The following is a 21,054-nucleotide window of genomic DNA, read 5'->3' as shown; positions in this document are numbered from 1 at the left end:
CCATGGAGCTGCATAGGCACACAGGTACTGAAATGCACTCTTAGAAAGCCGGGTTTGGTTGCCATTGGAGGGCTATCTGTTTCCTGTTTGCGGTTTTAGGATGGAGAGAAGGAGCTGCACGGAGCGGGAATGATTTTTCTCTCTTTGCTCTTTTTATTTAAAAGCAGGTGCATGAAGTCACTACACAATAGCTGCGCCCCACTCCATTAAAATTAAAGATGGCTCCTCGTTTCCCCTTTTAGTCTGGCATCAAGGGCTGATGAGTAAGTTACTATGCTGCCCTCTGGTGGCCGTTTGTTGACACTACATTGAAGCCATTTTGCTCTTGCCATTACATGTTGGTTGGGCTTTATGCGGTTTAAAGAGCTGGAACAATATGCAGAAAATTAGTGTAAGTAATTCTGTCTTTAGGTGTTTATGTCCACATTCTTGCTATAGACTTGAAGGTAAAGTCAAGTCTGACTCCAGACTGGCTGCACATTTAATGACGCTCAGTGTGACAGGTAGTTTAATTAAAGCAAAGGTCTGCCCTGCAGCTACTGACCCCCTGGCCTGCCAGCCTGAGCCGAGGTAGCTAGTATTCATTTGTCATGTGCAGGAGAGGCTGACATATTATTTATCAGTCATTTATATGAATGGGTCACAGCCACCAGCGGGCAGCGACAGTGAGACAGGCTTAATGCTTTGCAGGAATAATCAGTGGTAATTAAGATGATGCAATGACATGATTTAAGTCACAATAAATTCCTCTGAGATGAAACAGGGAGAGTGGAGGCTTTCCTCACACAACGTGATGATGCTCGCACATATTATGAGCTACAAAGCACACAGAAATGTCTGCTGCCAGTTTGAATGCTTTAAAATCACATTTTATTGAATTTCTGTCAGGTCCAAAAGCATTTCATGTAATACAAAGGACCTTGAGTGACTATTGTTGGTGATATTTGCAAAGGAATAACAGCAATTTGGATGTTTGAAAACTGTGAGTTCAGGAAATTTTGGGGATTTTTTAAGTATCATGTAAAAACTAGCCTTCTTCCACATTTATGAAACACCACCCACGTCGTGGACGTATTCAGGGATTCAAACAGAAGTGACGTTCAAATAAACAGAATGAACAAAGTGCAATGCAATCACAGTCCAGTCCAAGTTAATGAAAAAGTGTTCAGTACTGCACATCTGTGAAGTTGGACCCAAAAGAGACTTGATGCAACAAAGGCCAAGATACTGTGGACCAAGCACCAAATATACTCGATCTGACATCTCTCATAAGGGAACCAGTACAATTGTCTTCGTCCACTCTACCTGTCTTCAGGCCCAACAGACATTCTTTAATAAATCTGTTTTACGAGCAACCTGATCTTTATGTGTGATCTTGGTGGATCACAAGTATTGTGAGGTGAGCGTGTCTGACATTCGCAAGGGTGAAGAAAAAGCATTGAAACCCTTACATTTGAGCTGAATGTAAAGTCATTATGAAGGAATGTTAATGTGTGGTTTAACTTTATAAAAGACAAGTCAGCTCAGAAAATGGACACTTGCACGTAACAGCAGCACACACACACACACACACACACACACACACACACACACACACACACACACACACACACACACACACACACACACACACACAATGTTCCCTCACTTGAATGAAGCTTGTTCCTCCTCAAAATGAGATTGGCTGTAATCTGACAGAATGATAAAACACTTGTGAGTCTCTAATAAGTGTGTCCCCATCTGATGGGCCTCAGGTCCTCCTGACCCAGGGGACCAATTTGAGTGGTACACAGCACATGGTGCCCTGTGCTGAATTATCGACCCCCCCCCCCTCCCCACCACCACCACCACTACTGCAGCGGGGATAAGAGGCAGGCGGATTAGGGTTCAGTTGTCTTGGCAACCTGAGATGCCATCTGTCATGTGTGTGCTGATCCACATCGTGTAGCTGAGACACTGTTTTAATTCAATCATTTTCTCACTACCAGACACACCTCCTGTGAAAACACAAGAGCTCATGTCAGCTCGTATTTAACGAGAAGGGTGGAGTCATAGAAGGCTCTGAACAGATTGTGTTCCCCACCCCGACCCCTTGGTGGCATACTAAATTCCATCCATCCAATTTCTATACCGCGTATCCCTTTCGGGGTTGCGGGGGGTGCTGGAGCCGTCAACGGGCGAGAGGCGGGATACACCCTGGACCGGTCGCCAGTCGATCGCAGGGCACAAACAAACAACCATTCACACATATGGGCAATTTTACAGCCACCAATTAACCTAAACCTTCCTCTGTGGGAGGAAGCCGGAAGCCGGAGTGCCCGGAGAAAACCCACGCATGCACGGGATATAGAACATTCATACAGAAAGGCCCGATCCGGGAATCGAACCGGCAACCTTCTTGCTGTGAGGCACGCGTACTACCTGCTGCACCATCGTGCAGCCGGCATACTAGATCATTAAACACATATATGACACTAACCTCTGTGATGGCTGGAACTGCTTCCCTTCGGCGAACCGTCAGCTGTCATATGGTAGTGAGGATGACGATACTCATATTTGGTTTTCCTGGTTTGGGTCCGTCAGTCTTGAGCAGAACTGAGTCTTAGCAAGAGGCAGCTTTGCAAAGAGCTGCTCACAGTAGTCGGTCTTTGCTTTGCAGCTCAATGGGTTTCCACATCAGCGCCTCCACGAATTATTCCAAACAAACTGACTTTGAAACAGTTTTACCTTGTGTGATGCTAGCAGCTCCACAGCAGCAACGAGGGTCTCCGTCACAAATTCTCCTTCTGTATAAGGTTTCTGCTTCTTAGCAATTAGCTCGCTCACCATAAATCTTGCCTGTATAACACTGTCTCTGTCTGAATGTCGGTGAAACCTGCCTGTTGGGCCTCCAAACTCCGCCGAAGAGTGTGAACTTTATCCAGGCGCATATGTCCCTGTAGCTTGTCCAGTTAGCATGTTAGTAGCTGTACTGACGCTCCACGTTAATATTTTTCATCCCGCACACTGGTTTGCCTTTTACTTCAACAAAAAAATAGTGGTTTGTCCATGTCTTTTGACATGACACTCAACATCTACCCAAGTTTTCCTGCTAGCCGCCATGATGCAATTACGTAATGTAACTGCGACGCGTGTGTGGAGTTCATGGACCGCTCGGAAAAACGGTCAATCGACAATTTAATGTTATTGTCGTTATCATAAGTAATTTCGTTTTGGGATGTATTAATTGACTCGCGGGGCAGATAAAACGGTCTCGCGGGCCGTATACGACTCGGATCCCGGATGTTCCCCACCTCTGCTTCAAGTTGTGCCTTGTGAAAATAAATAAACAAATAAAAAAATAAACCTGTGCACCTGACTATGTTGTCTGGCTTCCTTTTATGATCCAGGCTGCGTTCCAGACGCCGAGGGACTATCTATTAACTCCGTGGGTCATTATTAAATTGGTTTAACAAGTCTTTAAAACATCATCAGTATGTCCGCTGTACAATACTGTACCTGCTCAAAGACACCCTGCCTCTTTAGCAGGGACAGGATGTGACTCAGCTTAGCACTCAAAGCCTGAGAAGCTTCTCTACAACAACAGTCCACTCCAGTGGCTGATTGTGGTTTGTATTAGGACGGAGGTGGGGGTCAAAAATTAGAAAATGTTTTGATGATATCTAATCTTATATGCATGTTGCATGAAGTGAGACGAATGCACCGACACACGCATTGACATTCACAACGGCATTGGTCCGATGAATGTCAACCAGTGCAAATGAGCAGGAGGGTAGCAGAGAAGTGTACTGATGGAGGGAGAGGGGAGTGTCTGATAGACGTAGAGACATGAGGGACTCGTCCCCTGGGAGAGGGCTGCAAATGAACCAGCAGCCACACCTGGGACTACACACACACACACACACACACACACAGAGGAGGTAAGAAAATTGGGGTTGGCTTGTGGCTGCCTCCACCACCAAACCTGATTGATTGAGGCCCTGAAGCTACTATTATACCATTCCTACTACTTAAAAAAAGGGGGGGTTGAAAAGCACTAGTGGGATAAAGCTTTATCCCTTTGAGGAAGTGTAATTAACACCCACATCATCCTAGCAGAAGTAATATTAATGAGAAGAAATCACAGAGGAGATATTAGTTGTCAGTGCTGACAATGAGCCATTTTATCGCAGTCTGAACAAGATGGATCTGAAAGTGTTTTGCCTTTTATTTCTGTGATTTGAAAGGAATACTGCCTGTGAAAGCATACCATTGAACAATCAATTTTTTTTTTTTAAATAAATGCTGCCGTGAACTAATTCAGGCGATTGTTGGTAAGCAGAGAAGATATAGTTAGCATTGTAACTATAAATTTCATTGTCTGACCACAGTCTGTACAGCCTCAATTTAAAGCCACTATGTGCAGGATTTGAGAATGTCCCACTTTGGTGCCATCCGGTGGTCGTGTTGACCGTGAGACCGCAACAGATAACGTGCATGTCGCTATACCTCCTTCTCCCCTAGCAATAGCCTTAGAGATCCTACAGTCATGTGCTTTTTGCACATCTTAAGTCTATGCAGCACATATACCACCACTCGCCATGTGTTGGTTAGCTCAGTCCTCTAGGGGGCATAAGAGTCGAAACATGTGACAGGTGTGTTTTTTGTCTCTTTTTTTCCAAGGGCCAGTTTCACAAAAACAGATTTTGACTGTTACTTAGATCTAATAGTCAGACTTCAGAGAGGTATCTGCATTTACCTGTTGCAGTCGTCTCACAGCCATCTTTGATAGGAAAGTAGTGAATTTTTAGACCGTCCTCTGCTGGAGCACAAGGCAAACAACTTCAAATGGTCTCCTGCACTTGTAGACCTGAACAGGCTAACACAGCTCCAAAATCAACTTTTTTCCCCCTGCATTTGAACAAATATTCAGATTTCTAACAAAAAGTGACAGCCGTATTGAAAAGCATCTCTTTGTGCTGAGTTAGCCATAGAGCGGCACACTTCAGAAGCTAAAATAAGTCTTTCTTAATTTTGTGAAACTGTCTGACTCAGATCTGAGAGAAAAACTTAAGACGTCCTAAAAAACTTCAGACCAGTTTAAATTACTGCATTGTATGTGCTTGATGTGCTCTCTTTTCATTCCCTCAATCCGGTAAATTCTGTGACAATATTCAAATAAATGTACAAAAAATACATGCACGTCATTAAAGCAACTTAGAAAAAAAACATGTAATATAATTTATTTTAATTTTTAGCCCAATCTTTACATTCCAAGCCAGAATTTAGTGGTGCACCTTTTCAAAGTTATTAGATGTCAGATTATTGGCAGATTAAGATGTTATATAAAAAAAAAATTTTTTTGAAACGTAATTGAACAAAAACGACAGCAAACATAACCACAGTGGTGCGAGACAGATCACGGTATTACGGTAGTAATACGGTAGTATTTAAAAAAAAAAAAAATAATACTGAATAAAGTACGTGTTTTTATTAGCTGTCAGCATCAGCATGTTACTGCAAAAAGAAACACGTTAAGTTAACTTGTGCTCACTGTTTTTATTGGTTCTAATTACAGACAAAGTTTTCACCTCAAAAAAAAAAAAAAAAAAACCTTGTGAGGAACAGCCCGCTGTCATGATGTCCAGGCAGTCACCCACTTTGTAAACTGACACCACAAACTCGCAGGCGTGAACAGGAGAGTGGTTAAAGAGTGACGGCGGCCTCTCCTTGTTGCAGAGCTGCCTTCACGTGGAGAACCTGATAAACATCTGGCTCCAGCTGATGTGCGCGCGTGACAGGAAACAACACGAGAGAGAAGATCCGGAGAGGAAACTTTTAGGAAAAAGATAAACTTTTGAGGAATCCCGCTGTTGCTGTTTGTGAGTATATTTCGCATCATAAAGTTACTCCGGATTTGTGTTTTTGTTGATAGGAGTTTGAATTGCTGCTGCTCTTCACGCTGATGATGATGATGATGATGATGATGATGATGATAGAAACACATGAATATTAAACTGCATATCCCTCATTAATATGGATGATTTCACTGTTTCTACAAACGTTTGCTTTATGTTGATGGTGTTTGAAAGCAGGTTGGTAGGCATAATTTTTCATTATAAGATGATGTAAAATGTTATTATCCATTTCATTTATGAGAGGCTTACATAATTAAAAAACAAAACAAAAAAAAACTAGTTTAAAATTATTCAAAAACAACTCATGAAGTCAGTTCTTCTATGTTTTTATATGGGGATTTAGCACTCGTCAAATTATGCTTTTCATAATCTAACATCACAACGATAAAAAGAACTCACAGTGCTCTCTTTTTCTTTCTTTCATTTGGAGATATCTAGAATAAGCAGTTTTTTAAAACATGGTCATTTTGCAACGAGGTCAGAAGAAAACACGTGTTTGAATGTGAGTTCTGAAACACGAGCGTCCAGCATGTCAGTGCAGAAATGAATCCTCCGACATGCTCGTGGTGTCTGACCCTTCACAGCCTCGGTAGCAAAAAGTCAGAACTCAATGGGCAGACTGTCCTGAGGTGATCATTGTTTGTTTGATCCTTGGACTTTTTATGGATTCTTTTTAAAATCTTGCTGCTAAAATTGTGTTTTATTGTGTTTCTCTGGGGCTGGGGTGCAGCGACTCCCCACTGTTCAGGGTGCATGAACAGCAGCAGGCGACAGACCTTTCCATCCTGTGTTGATATGAGGTTTATTTAGTCTAGAAGCAGCTGAAGGAAAGCCATGGGGTGAGAGCGCCACTATAGCTGAAAACTATACCTCCGCTATGCAGTTGTATCCATTCAACCCCTGTTACTCTCTCACTTGTTTTACATGACCTCTTTTAAGCAGGAACAATCCTACAGCTGACACCTGAGACAGCAGATCACTGACTCAAAGCTGCTGCTGGCAGCAGTGCTTTTGGACATCCACTTGAAGTTATTAATCTTGATATTTTATGAGTAGTTTTTTTTTTTCAAGGGGCTGTGAAGACACAAGCAGAATGCACAAGCCTGCAGGTTATACCAGAACAGCAAACTCAAGGCAAATGCTGAAATTCATAAAAAGCATGTTCCTGACTGAAGAGATGATTCTTCCACTGATAGATCTCCTCCTTTAACTTTTCTTTTTTCGCCTTTTCCAAAGTAAACATGAGAGCTGCAGCTGTCATGTAAGGAAACTGGATTTTGTTAGCTAGTTGTGAAGTTAGTTGTTTACCAGCCAGGAGCTTTGGTTTCATTCTCAGGAGACACCAGCGTTAGACGAACACCAAATCATCAATCACCCTGTCATCTTACATACATGCAGCACACGGTCAGGTATTCAAGCCAACGCTTCAGCTCAGATCCGTCATTTTGCACACATTTTTCAACGTGGCTGGTGTGTAATTTATAGCTGTTTCCCGCTAACAACCGGCTGTTAGGCTGTTTGCTTTTATTGAGAAAACACAATTAAAGGCTGTGAAGTACCACTGAAGCAAGTCTTACTTTGGAGACATTAAAGGTTGTGCAAATTAAGTGAGTTGCAATAGAAACACTGATACATGCACGGGCCTGTGTGTGTGTGTGTGTGTGTGTGTGTGTGTGTGTGTGTGTGTGTGATGTGTTTACAGACATGGACCCTCAGCCCTACAGGCGTATAAAGGCTGCTAGTGTCTGAGAGCTAGGCCAGTGGGTGACCTTTGCCTTCCCTTCCCAGCAGAGGCATCCTGTAGCAGAGGTGTGAATATTGCACCTGGATGTTTAGTTAGAGACAGAGGCTCTCATGCCCTGCTGGTCAACCTGTAAACCAGCCTCCAACTTGGCAGGCAGCCCCCTCCACATATACCTGTCCCACATCTGCACGATGTGTTTACAAAAGACCCTTTTCACTAGTTCTAGTCAGAATCGTATGTCTATAACATCCTCGCATTTATCTCACACAGCCTGAGCCCAGAATTCACTGACGTGTACATACTGTATGTATGTCTTTGCCCTACTTCCTCTGTAACGATGTGAGAGGGGTTTGTTGTCAGGTGTTTGCTGATGTAAGGAAGCTTTACGGTAAACTACTCTCTATCCTCTAGAACCGGTCATGATGATGAGCACTGAGCCACAGCTACTCTAAGGCAAAAATACAGGTGGTACTGTATACAACTGAGCACAAAAGGCTGGGTGTGATGCTGCCTGTCTGGTTCCCAAACATCTGAACTCCAGATGTGCTTTCACTTGAGTGTTTTACTAAAGATAAAGTCTTTGTTAGTGAGCCATAGCAGTGGCATGGCTGTAGGGATGGCCATCTCTCGTTCAGTCCGCCACTCCAGGCTGAAATGTCTTGAACTTCTGGAAGGACATGACATTCATGGTGCCCAGAGGATGAATCCCAATGACTTTGCAGATCCTCTGGCTTTTCCTCCAGCACCAACATGAGGTTAATATTTGTGGTTTTGAGTGAAATACCTCTGCAACTATTTATCCAAGACTACATAACTAATTACATTCTCATCAGTCCCAGCTGTGCATTGTCTTTGTGAATCAGAAAATGTTAGCAGGCTTAAACACTGAACTTAGGTGGTATAAAACAATTTCCTTGCTAAACATAAGCATGTTTGCACTGTTAATCATGTTAGCATTTAGCTCAAAGCACACCTCTCAAGCCACGTTCAGAGCGAAGAGTAGCCCTACATGGAAAACTGCAGGCCTGTAGTCTGCAAACGCAGCAGACGTAGCAGATGTAGCAACACAACATGATGTGACCCAGCAAGGCACTGTGTTGGCCAATCAAATACATCTACGCTCACAGTCCTGGTGGATTACTTTGTAATGTGAACACACTGTTTACCCTGTGATTGTTGCAACAAAAGATAAAATAACTGCCACCCCCATAGCTTTCCAACAGTGTAAAATTCAGCTTTATAGTATTATAGTAATGTCTCATCAGTAAATTGACCATTGCAGCCCCCTGCATTGTTTTAATGCAGGGCTGTTTTCAGTCTGAATGTCTGCTTAGTCATGTAACTTTAAGTCAGTCATCTGGCACGAAGCGGGCCCCTGCCTCTACTGTACATTACCCAGCAGACCCAGTGACCCACTGCATGTGTTGTTGTCTTAATTCCAGCTGATTAGCAGCGAATATTACTGGCAGTCAGAGCATGTCTCTGCATGGGGCTAAGCTTTATGATGGAGACTGTCCTGGGAACAGGACAAATGAGCCATGTAGCGGCACCAGAAGACTGGCTCGGGGCTGTAGCTATACATCTTATTAAGCCTGCAGTCAGTCAGTTTAATCCCTTTGATTAATGATTGTGTGGATTGCTTGGTGCAAAATCTGTTTCAGCGTGTATTGTTGTTTTTGTATGTGTGTAAGACAGCTCTGTGTTTGCAGTCCCACTATTCTTAGTCTAAAAACCATTAAGTTTTATTCATTTATTGCTTTCTTAAAGGATAGACTCGCATTTTTTCACATCAGCCTGAACAAGCTAAATATCCACCGTCACAGCTCAACAAGGCAACATGTCTGAAACTGAAAGTGGGAAGTTGCACCCATTAAATTTTAAATTTTAATTGAACTCAAACTGCTGAAACCTTGTATTTTTTGTGGTTGTGCATTTATCTTACATTTCTTTACACACCAGTAACACATTGTTTCACTTGTCATTTCAAATGTTATGTGTCTTAATGTTGTATTTGTGATTTAATTAATTTAACCTTAGCCATGGCAGGCTCACCTCTGGGACTTGTTTGATGGTGTCTCTTGATGATCACAATTGACAACAATGAGACATCACAGTCAAACACAAGCCTCAGCAAGTGACACAAAGATGAGATTTGCACTGTATCTGAAGTGTTTTCAAACAGTGTTTTTCAGTTTTACAAGAGAAAAGAATTCAAAGATCAGGACAGTTGATTTGGCAAACACGTCTCCCTGAGCTTTTATATAGACTGCCTCCTTTGCAGTGGATGAGACAGACTAATGTAAAATGTCAGAATCGAAACTTAACGAAACATGTGTTATTTGGCCCACCAGGATCCGTCAAACACCGATCAGAGCTGAAGCATGGACAGTGAGGTGGAAGCGATGAACACCAGCCTTGACGGTTCTCTGAGCCCGATGCACCTGACCGGGTTGGGGATGAGCTGTCTTCTTAGTCCAAAGTATAGACACTCTGGTCCGGGCCTCTCCAGTCCTCAGGAGTACAGCCAGTGGCTGCCTTTCCGCCACGACGCCAGCCTGCTGCCCATGAAAGAAGACCTAGCCTTCTGGCTCAACGCCCTCCTGGGTGAGACAGTCCATTGATGCCAAACTCATGTTAACTGCACTGTCTGGACATCATCGACAGTAAAAAGATTCCCAACACAAGAAGTTACCTGATTGTAAAAGTCTATGAAACAGACAACTGGAAACATGCCTTTTCTTTTACCATATACCCACTGCTGTTTTTGACTGTGAAGCTACATTAAAGGAGGGAATGCCAATTAAAAACTTTAGCATAAGGGATATTCAACACATCAAAATATCACTTCAGGTTTCTAAAGATGAATGACCTTTGGGAGTTTGGAGCTGGGGCTTTTATTTTGAAGAACTGGTTAAAAAGCTGCAGTCACGTTAAACACGGAGGCACATTAACCTACTTATTATCCCAAATCCTTCAAATACCTCTGCATGAGGGGAACTGTGGCTGGAACTCCAGGGAAAGGGATGTTTCTTCCCACTTTACTAGATTGTAAGGGGAAACATAAAGGGTCTGCACATGCCCCAACCTGTTGGACGGCGTCTGGAAAGTGACAAGACTCAAACAGAATGAGTCTCTGACTGATGCTACTACAAAAAAATGGAAAGCATGTCAAAGTCACTTGCAGGACGAAGAGCTATACAATCAGAAAAGAGCTTTGGATGTGTGAGGACGAATACATTAAAGCTGATTTCCTCGATATTTGCAGCCTCACAGCTTTTCTCAAACTAAGAATTCTTGGGGGTACATTTGATATTTTGCAGAGCTATTAAAAAGAGGGACATTGAAAAAGTCTTCCTTTTGATATAAAGGTTTTCTATGCACATATGTGTTTATGCAGCATAAGCTCAACAACAAAGACTGTGCTGTTATGAGATGAATAAATATGGTAGCAGTACGGTCAAAAGATTTCTGGGAATTTACTAATGTGTGGTTTCACCTTTACTTAATGAGTCAGGGAGACACCTGGCAGCAATAATCACCAGCTCCTTTGCATTTTCACCTCATTACTTCCTCACTTTTAGAAAACCTTGCAGACTGAAAACTGTAGTGGGGCAGAAATGCAACGACCTTCTGATGCACTTGAGCTAGTACAAGTATCTTGATATTTTAAGTGTGCGTGAGGATTAGCTGTGAGTATCTTATAGGGCGACTATGAATTACTGTGTTTAACTCAGTGTTTGTGGGTCTTCAGGTGTGGACCTCACAGTGGACAGTCTGATGGAGAGACTGGATGACGGCGTTCTCCTCTGTCAGCTAGCACAGCTGCTGCAGGAGAAGATGATCCACACCAGCAATGGAAAGGTGCTGCAACAACACAACACATCACAGACTGTTGAAGTCATCATGAGGATGTTAGTTTTTTCATAATAAACTAACTTAAATGGTCAAAGCAGGTCAGGACTGAGGTTGGTGATGTCGTGTCTGGTGGTGTAGTCAGCAGTCGTCCATGTCTGTTCATGTTTCCTGTTACTTAGCCTCACCTTGCACGAGATCGCCTTTTGAAAACACTGTCTTCCTGATTTGTCTTCCATACACACAAAACACTGGGTACAAGCGTGTGTGTGTGTGTGTGTGTGTCTGTGTGTGTGTGTGTGTGTGTGTGTGTGTGTGTCTGCGGATATATACTTTTATGTGTGTGCGTGTGTTGAAAACAATCACAGCCCTTCATGAGAAGAGTGATCCACTGGCGAGCTGATGCAACTTCTGGGTCATTTTTCGCCCGAGACAACACCGCCAACTTTCTCTACTGGTGTCGAAAGATTGGCGTTGACGAGGCTTACCTTTTTGAGTCCGAGGATTTGGGTGAGTTAAGACCGGAGATTGCAGAGTTCAGGAGCTTGGGACTATTCTTCTTTTTCTTTCACCAATAAAGGCCTGAAGTGATGAAGCTTACCTGAAGTGAATTAAGTCATGCAGCACTTTGTTGTGTGTTAGTGATTAAATTCAAATCTTTAGACTTTTGAGATTCACCTCACTGAGGCAGAAATAATAAAACAAGTCACAACACCGCTTATCTGCCATCAGCTGTTGTCTATTTGCTCTGTGAGAACATCATGTTTCCTCTTCAGTCTTTCATTCCACCTTCCAAATGCGACAGACTCGTGATGAATATGTGTTTCAGACTCCCTGTATCACATCTCACCTACAGCTTCTGTGTGTATGATGCTCTGTGTGCCTGAGGGGAACACCAGTTGCAGTCAACATGCTACCATGGTTCTGTATCATTAAACACACTCTTCTTTATGCACTTCTTACTCGGGCATGTCCACGCAAGGAGGCAGATGCGTGAGAATGATAATGTGCAAGTTAATCCCCACCAACAATAAGTGCCCCGCACCCTCAGCCCCTCAGAGGCAGACTAACCTACTCCACTTTACTAATTGAGTGATGGGGAGAGTGAGCTCACTGTGCTTTGACAGGCTTCATGTTACTGCCTCAGTGACATGAAGAAGCAGATGGTTATTCTTTTTCTTTTCTCTCGTGTCCTTTTCTCGCTGCCGCCAGGATGCAATGATGGATCTCAAATGCAGGTGAATGGAAATAAAATACCGCAGCTGATATTGATGTTCTCTCTGCTTATTACTTTTTTTAAAATTTTGCGTGCTCAACCAACGGGCATCTTAAGAAATGAACTAAGGGCAGAGCAGTCAGAGCAGAGCCCCCTTTTTTAATGTTGCATGGTGGACTGGAGGTAAGAAGCTGACTTGTTGAAGCTTTCATGCCCTTATGCCCTCAGCTGCATCAGGAATTCCTGCTCAGCTTCAAAGATCGAGGTTCACAATAGAGACCTCCTGAAATGTGCCCTCTCTGTTCAGACTGCAGCCCCTGTTTTCTTTTGACACAGACAGATGTTTATCTCCGGAAACATCTTTCCTTTCATACGAGTGACTGTTTTTTATTTCCACCCCGCTCTCTTTGTTTGTACTCCATGCATGTGCTGCGCGAAGTCCTCCATAAACAGCCTCGGGAGGTGTGCCTGTGCCTGATGGAGCTTGGAAGGATTGCAGCCAGGTAACAAAAAAAAAAGAAAAGAACTGCCCCACCCATGGTGCCACTCCTGAAACGGAAATCATAGCTGAAAGACAGAAAACTGTGGGCTGAAATTTTCACCACACAACAGTCGGTTTATCTGGTATGGCCATGTTGGTGTCAACAACATCGTAGTTAATGCTGATCCAGGATCACCATTGCACCTGAAAGTCCTCATAGGGAGCAGGTCACAGTGGATGAATGGATCAAGCACAGGATTTTCACCTGTAACGTCTGGAACTTATTATTATACTGTTGACTTTATTATGACTATTATTTTTAGTCTCTTAGTCTCAGTTTTCTGTCACAGTTTGGTTAAGTTTTGGCTAACATCATGGTTTAAGTTGAAATAGACTCTGACCGAGTTGCACAGCTGTAACATCACGATTGGCGACATCAGATTGTGCCACAACAAGCACAACGTCAAAGAAAGTGTCCTTCATCTACTGATGAAGACAAAATATCTAAAAACAGGTTTTAATGTCCAAAGATGCAAAATGCTTCAACATTTGAACCAATGCAGATCAGTAAAGCAGCAGTTTTGGACGGTTTTTCAACCTGTTAAATGCCTTTTCTATCCTCCTCGCACACTTACTGATGAGCTGAGGTAACACTTCATCGACACCACTCACCATGTTCCAGATGTGTTAATTTGATTCAAAATTAATTTAAACTGGGTGCTTTTTAATGCTCATTTATATAAAAGTTTATATTATTACAATATATTTTTCATACAATTGAATTAACAATGTTTAGGTCAGAAGGGTATCAGAAGATAAAAGAAACAAAATTTAGAAACCAAAATTACTGGGTCATTAGCCTACTCCACAGTCTTTCCACATGCTCCCTAGTAAATGGGATTCAGGTACCTGCGGTTGGGAATCATTATTCTCTATTGTGCGATTTACTGTTAATATATCCACACATTTTCTGATATGTTTTTGTTAAACCTTTCTTTCAGGTACGGAGTGGAGCCTCCAGGGCTGGTGAAGTTGGAGAGAGAGATCGAGAGGGAGGAGGCGGGGTGCTTATCTCCATCATCCCGTCTGCCCTTTTCTTTTTTTCCTCCTACAGCATTGTATTCATCCCTGCCCCCAGCCCCCTCCCCTCCTCCTCCTCCTCCACCCGTGCCCCTCACTCCAAGCACAACATGTGTGTCTGAAACCCTCCCTGCCTCCTGTGCCTCTGATCTTCCATCAGCCACAACAAACCCAGTGCCTACATGTTTACTTCCACCTCCGTCCTCCCTCTCAGCCTCTAACCCTTGTACCGCCACAGCCTCAACACAAACACCTTTGTTCTCTTCATCCTGCACCACTAACACATCTGCTTCAGCTCCACTGGCAGCACCCTCACCAGGCCAAGCGCTGGTATCCACTGCCAAAGTCTCCTCCAATACAATAAACAAACACACTCCCACAGCTGCGCCTCCCATCACCTCCCCTCCTGCAGCCCTGACTCCTCGTTTCCTGAGCAAATCCACGAGCCAGAGGAGCGCAGGCACCAACAACATTTTGGATGATATTGTATGTATTAAATTTCCAGGAAATGAATCTTTTGAATCTTGCTGTTAAAGCTGAGTATGTACGTTTGGACTTGGTTTTCTCTGTCTGATGTGTTCCAGGTGAGAAACATTATCGAAAATCCCCCCTGCAGCTGTCCTAACAGATTCCTGGTGGAGAAGCAACCTAAAGGCTGCTATCGAGTAGGGGATAAAGTTCTGTACATACGAGTAAGTGTGTTCACACTAATCCTGTCTTTGAGAATTTATTTATATGTACTATTATTTTAAATACATTTAATGAGAGACACAATATTCTTCATTACTATCAAGATAATGAGAAAACGTACTGATAATACCAAAATCTTTCTGTTTCCTAAACCTAACAACAGACGACCCTCAGGTTGTGAACCATGTTCTCTTGTATCAAAGTGCTGCACTTTGTTTGACCACCTTCCACCCTCACCTCCTCCCTGCATGTGCAGTGCAAAAATATATGGACATACACTGTATGTAAATGATAAATTTAGCGCTTCCTACGCTTGAGTAAGCACTGCCACTGAACATTATCCAGGCAGTGAATGTGTTTCCCATCAAAACATAATATGGTAAACAAACTAATGTATCAATGTATGTCCTGCAGGACAAGGTTGGTTTTCTTCTGACAATACTGCAGATGTGTTGTTTAATAAGATATTAAAGTTGCAAAATAATTAAATGAAACCCGCTGTGAGGTAAAATTAGAAACACCAATGTGGAATCTGGTGTGTGCAATTCTGGCTTTATGCTTTAATACCATCACTTGTGAATGTAAACTGATGAAGATGCGTCATAGACGCTGCTGTGCATAATAATATGAGGTGTGAAGGCCTTCAGGTTATTAATCAACAGCTGAGTCAGCAACAAGTGCTGCATGTCAGAGCGACTGATTTGCAGTCATTTGGGATGGAGTCGTAGGTGCTTTTCAGCCTCCCGGAGTCGTGCACCACACGTACGCGTCTGTACAAAGGCTCGAGGAACGGCCTTCTGGGAGGCAGGGTTGCTTGGCAACCAATGGTCAGGATAAGACTGGGCTGACAATGATTTTATTCAGTACATAGACCTTCAGCAAAGAGTTCAAACCTGACGGAAAAACAAACACGTCTCTTTCAGGATGATTTTGCGGAGATATGACCGCTGTGTGCGGTTCAAATGGCAGCCCACTCGGGAGTTCAAGCCCACATATGAGCGGGGAGGGCTTTGATTATAAGAAGGTTTTAGTTTGCTGTCTGTAAAGAAGCATCTGTCCTTCCAAAGAGAAAATACAACAGCTTCAGAGTATGTTTAGTACACACTGTATATAGCATATTAACTTAATAATGTGTTGTCCATAAAGCGATAAAAAAGTACTTTCAAACAGACAATGTGTGTCTTCTATGTTAAATAGAATCACACAGGTGACAGGTGTTAATTGTATTGACCCAGCACTCTCCAAACTGGTAATCAATGCTGTCAGTGTCAGTTTGCTTACAAGGGAGTTACAGCTACATTTTAACTGATGGACCACATACTTTTACTGCCCATTTAGAAAGTAATGCACCCTTTCAAGTCACAGAACACACCTGTTTCTCCTCAGCACACGAGGGCACGTGTTTGAACAGCGCAACACACTGAGGCAGTAAAACTGTGATAACTAAAGCATGCTAATAGCTTCTGTGAGAAAAGAAAATATTTATTTCATATTTCAATACATCACAAATCTGTTTTTCTACCTCAACTGTTCACCTTTTGTGCTCATCACCTCTATGACGCCTTGCAGATGCAATGTTTCACCATAACTCTGTGTCCATCTGTCAGTTTCAAGCTATAATTACTAGTTTGTGGACGCTCCATTCCCTTTTCGCCTCACCGCTGACAAGCAAACACATCTCAGCTGTGTGAATAGAGCGCCGCAGCCCATCGACCCTGACTCCATCCATTACCTTGAAGCTCACAGCTGCCTACGTATGTGCAGGGAGACGCACCATAATCCTCAATTACCATATACCATGATAACCCCTGTGCAGCTCCTAGGAGAGCGTGCCATTCAGTGTGTACAGACCTTTTTAAAGAGCAGATACTATTGATTACCCAGACACAGTCATTAGTGAGGGGTTTAATCAGACAGCTTGTTAATGAGCGGCTGAGCATGACCGCCCCTCCTCACATGTAAACTTTCTACCCCCCCCCCCCCCCCCCCCCCCTTTTTCCCTCTGGAGGCTATTCAATCATGCTGGCCCTGGAGTGCTCTGCCATTCTTTGGTGTTAGAAAAGAGGAAGGCTTTTCTTTCTTCTCTGTGCCCAATTAGGCTCTCCTTCAGCTTTGTATCAGGGATACTGTCTGTGTCAGTGGAGGGAAAAGACATTCAGATACCTCACAATATCATGCCACATAAATTCTCAGCTTATCATGCTATCTACGTAAGAGATTAATGAATAAATAAATAAATAAATAAATAAATAAATAAATAAATAAATAAATAAATAAATAAATAAATAAATAAATAAATAAATAAATAAATACAAGAAAAATTAAAACTTCTTTTTTGGAATAGTGGTTTCATCTGAGAAACATCAGGACCAAAATCAGGATGATTTTTATTTGTGTCACCTTCAGTCTTGCATTTTGCCTCATCCTCCTCCTTTGTCAAGTGTCCTTGAGCAAGACATCAACCCCTTAGAAGCTCCAGGGGCTTTTTTCTGTACGTGACCTTTGACCTCATTTTATAAGAGAAATGGATGAAAAATTATTATTCCTGAGCTTATAGGTACCATTTTAAATATCAAGTATGATGTTAATAAACTAAGAGTGAGCAGCCATGCTAGCTATGCTAGCCTCTGTGAGGCTGCGCTTAGGGACTGTGGTGAGCGGAATGCAAACGTCAGCATGTGAACGAGGTGAGCAGGTATAATGTTTACCATGTTCAACGTTTATGCTAAGTTATGCTAATTAGCATTAAAACAAACTACAGCTGAGACTGATGGGAACGTCATTCTCTAAAATATTCACCTGTTACAACAAATTATCCTGAGGGGACCATGAACAGCCCTACAAAATGTCATGACATATCACAGTATGTGCCTCATCATGGAAAAATTAGTGGATCGAAGTTGTTAGGCTGCATCCTCTGGGGACCATGAATGTCTGTGCAGCATTTCATGGAAACTGGTGCACGGCTGTCTAAATCTTTGTCCTCAACCTTCACGATGAGTCAAGTCATTTTTCTTAATATAACAATATAACACTCGATTGTTTGTCTATAGACTAATCAGTGCGCTGTACCAGGGGCTTGCAAACATACAGGCCCCAGCTTACGGTCTGTATTGTGTGTAACTTTGGTCTCATTGAGATCAAGACCTCTTTTGCAGCAAACATGAACAGAGATAAGACGCATATTCCTGCATCAGCTCATACAGCATAATGTGGCTTAGATGGTCCCTTTACTGTAAATTTTACAAGGACTGACTGTACCCAGCAATAGCATCAAAGGCGGTGGATGTGGCTAAAGGCTGCCTCCTACTGGCGGGTGTGTGAATGACTCCTCTTCCCTGAGTACACTCATGCATCTTTCAGCAGGAAAGGAGAGAGGGAATCAATGGAGCTGCCAGGGAGGACACAGGGGAATCCAGACGGTAGTTTATGGGCTGCAGACGGAGCACACTTTGTACAGAGACGTAAAGGGGGGAGGGGGAAGTAGTAGAGACAGAAATAAAGAGTCTGTCTGACAAAGAGGGCTTGTGTTCAATATTACAGTACAGAAAGGAGTCACAGCACAGTAACATACAGAATGTTCTTCATTAAATGTCAGGTTGGTATTTGGTGGCCAACACGAGTCCCTGCTTTGAAGCAGTTCTGATGTATAAAGACAAATGCCAACTTCATTTTATCAGACACAACATATATAAAACCATCTAACCAGCAATCAAGTGAGAAGAAAAACATCAGATAAAAGGTTTAAAATGCAAGCAAAAAATTTAGAGCAAACACTGACAAAAAATAATAGTTGTTAGGATGGATTTGTTTTATTTCTTTAGAAAATCAACTTTGAATGTTGACTGAATTTTTGAGACTGAAGATCAGTCAGAATTACATTCCCTCCGTGTGTGACAGGAGAGTGGTTTATTCAGGATGTCAGACTTGACCCCTGTCAACCTCAACATTTTAATCTGCAGGATGACAGCTGAAATGGACCACGTCTGGGCTTTCCTCTGTCGCCGCCTGCGTGTGCCTGCGCTTGTACCATTGATTTCTTTAGCCTGTACCCATGACACACACACACACACACACACACACACACACACACACACACACACACACACACACACACATAAGAAGAGTGGATCTGCTTGTATTATCACATTCTTAATGGCTCCGTAATGAAGGGTTTATTGGCGATAAGGCAAGAAGGGCTGGGCTGGTGCTGACAGGACAACGGATGGCTTTGCAAGGCCTCCTGGGAATGTTAATGTCCGCTGGGAGTTGAGGGTCTGCGCTGAACTCATCTCAATTTCTCCTTTCATTTTTTCCTCCCAGGCTTTATATTGTGGCTGTAGTTGCCATGGCAGCAGTTGGTTTTCAGCTGTAAGCACGGCTCTCTGTGAAGGATGTGTTGATTCAGACACAACTGACCTATTCTGCAACTTCTGCTGAAAGATGATGGCTTTACAGTCATCATTTTATTCAAAATGCTGTTTATTAGGTGGTTTGTGTTTGTGAGCAGATCCATGTGGGTGTGCCTTTGTGTGTCACTGCATATGTGTGTGTGTGTGCGTGTTCATATGTGGATTAGTCCGGTGTGTGTGCTCAGCTGGTGCCACGAGGTGTTGTTTCATTTGGTTTAATGAGATTTTGACAAAGCTATCTGGGAGATCATTTGCCTTTCATAGCTCGCGCTACACATGAACAAGAAGCTTGTAAATATTAGATTGGTGTGTGTGTGTGTGTGCAGGGGTGATTGCTTTTCATATAATTGAGAATTCATAAACATCTTGGCAATATATCAGCCAGAAAATATATGCACTCTTTACTTCCTGGCTTTCCCTCCTTGACTGTTCTGTCTGGTGTCACCTCTGCAGATGCTGAATGAGCGTCATGTGATGGTTCGTGTAGGCGGAGGCTGGGAGACCTTCAGAAGTTACCTGCAGAAACACGACCCCTGCAGAGGAGCAGGACCGGTCAGCAGATCTGAGGTCAGGGTCTACAGGCACAAAGCGAAACCGCCCAGTTTGAACATCTCACCTGACAGCTACATGGTGGTCGGTGCCCATTACCATGGGAAGAAGTAGACTCACATAATGCTCACCTTCGCTTCCATCTCTGGGCAGCAGCTGTGAACATTTCACTTAATCAGACCAAAAGGTACAAGATTAATGATTCAACACAGAGCCCAAATCCCTTTTACCTCAAGTTTTATAAGAAATCCGACTCTTTTTAAGCGTTTTCTTAGGTGACACCTCAAACCTGCTGATAGAACTTGGCAGTGAAGCTGCACGACTGCAACGATTAGTGAATTTTACTAATCAAATAATTGTCTCAGTCAGTCTTCAAGAAAAAATACCAAACATTTGCTTCAAGCTGCTATGTTGTGGGGATTTGCTGATTTTCTTTGTCATGCATGACAGTAAACTGAATATCTTTAGACTGCAGGTTAAATTGATAATGACAATAATCGTTGTGTAGCACTGTATGCAGAAACGTCATTGGAGTTTGTACTCTTTAGTTAGAAAGCATACAGCTGTGATGTGTTTAGCACCATGGTACTGTAGTTTAAATGTATGTTTGAGCTTTTGTGTTTTGAATGCCTCCGATCAAGCAGCAGTTTGAGTAGAAGTTTTAAAGATCTATGCATAGTGACTTTTAATGTATGCAATTATTTTTAGCATGTTTCTGATTTTACTGGACAAAACGTTGCTGTTCAGAATAAACTTCAGAAAAAATTAATGTCTGAATGCTGTTTTAAAGAAGGAAAATCTTGTACAACCTAAACTACAGCTTACAATATTTTGATCTTATAGTATGTATCATAATTTTGTCATTTATTTAATATTCTGTATTACACCATAGATGCAAAAACCACTTGTGTGTTTCTTGTTTCTCGTTTACTTTTCCATCATTTACCTGTAGCAGAGCGAGTCTAGCACCTCAGCCTGAAAGAGGCAAAGACACGAAACATGGAGTCCTCCCTCTAGATGGCACCATGTCCTCAGTGACAAAAGGCCAGGCGTCGTCTCCATGCTGTCAACACTCCTGTTATGAGTGTCTTACCTCTTGTGGATGTTCATCTCCAATGTGGACAAGAATTACC

General features: G+C 42.7%; 1 protein-coding gene across 1 annotated transcript; it reads left to right on the top strand.

Annotated features, from left to right (window-relative positions):
• Nucleotides 1-10,034: 10,034 nt before the first annotated feature.
• Nucleotides 10,035-20,123, top strand: gas2b (growth arrest-specific 2b). Its single transcript, XM_070966011.1, has 9 exons — nt 10,035-10,245; nt 11,393-11,502; nt 11,862-12,003; nt 13,149-13,212; nt 14,192-14,254; nt 14,305-14,359; nt 14,721-14,756; nt 14,855-14,962; nt 19,826-20,123. The coding sequence occupies exons 1-9, from the start codon at nt 10,044-10,046 to the stop codon at nt 20,033-20,035; spliced, it is 990 nt and encodes a 329-aa protein (XP_070822112.1). The 5' UTR covers nt 10,035-10,043; the 3' UTR covers nt 20,036-20,123.
• The last annotated feature ends 931 nt before the right edge of the window (nt 20,124-21,054 follow it).

Source organism: Chaetodon trifascialis, chromosome 1 (assembly GCF_039877785.1).
Source record: "Chaetodon trifascialis isolate fChaTrf1 chromosome 1, fChaTrf1.hap1, whole genome shotgun sequence".
NCBI lineage: Eukaryota > Metazoa > Chordata > Actinopteri > Chaetodontiformes > Chaetodontidae > Chaetodon > Chaetodon trifascialis.
This window is presented reverse-complemented; position numbering and strand designations above follow the sequence as displayed.

Excerpts from the sequence above, each read along its gene's own strand:
- gas2b (XM_070966011.1), top strand. The coding sequence starts at position 10,044 with ATGAACACCAGCCTTGACGGTTCTCTGAGCCCGATGCACCTGACCGGG. Across the intron at positions 14,360-14,720 it reads CCTCCTCCTCCTCCACCCGT|AGGAGCGCAGGCACCAACAA; the intron begins GCCCCTCACTCC and ends TCCACGAGCCAG. Across the intron at positions 14,963-19,825 it reads ATAAAGTTCTGTACATACGA|ATGCTGAATGAGCGTCATGT; the intron begins GTAAGTGTGTTC and ends TCACCTCTGCAG.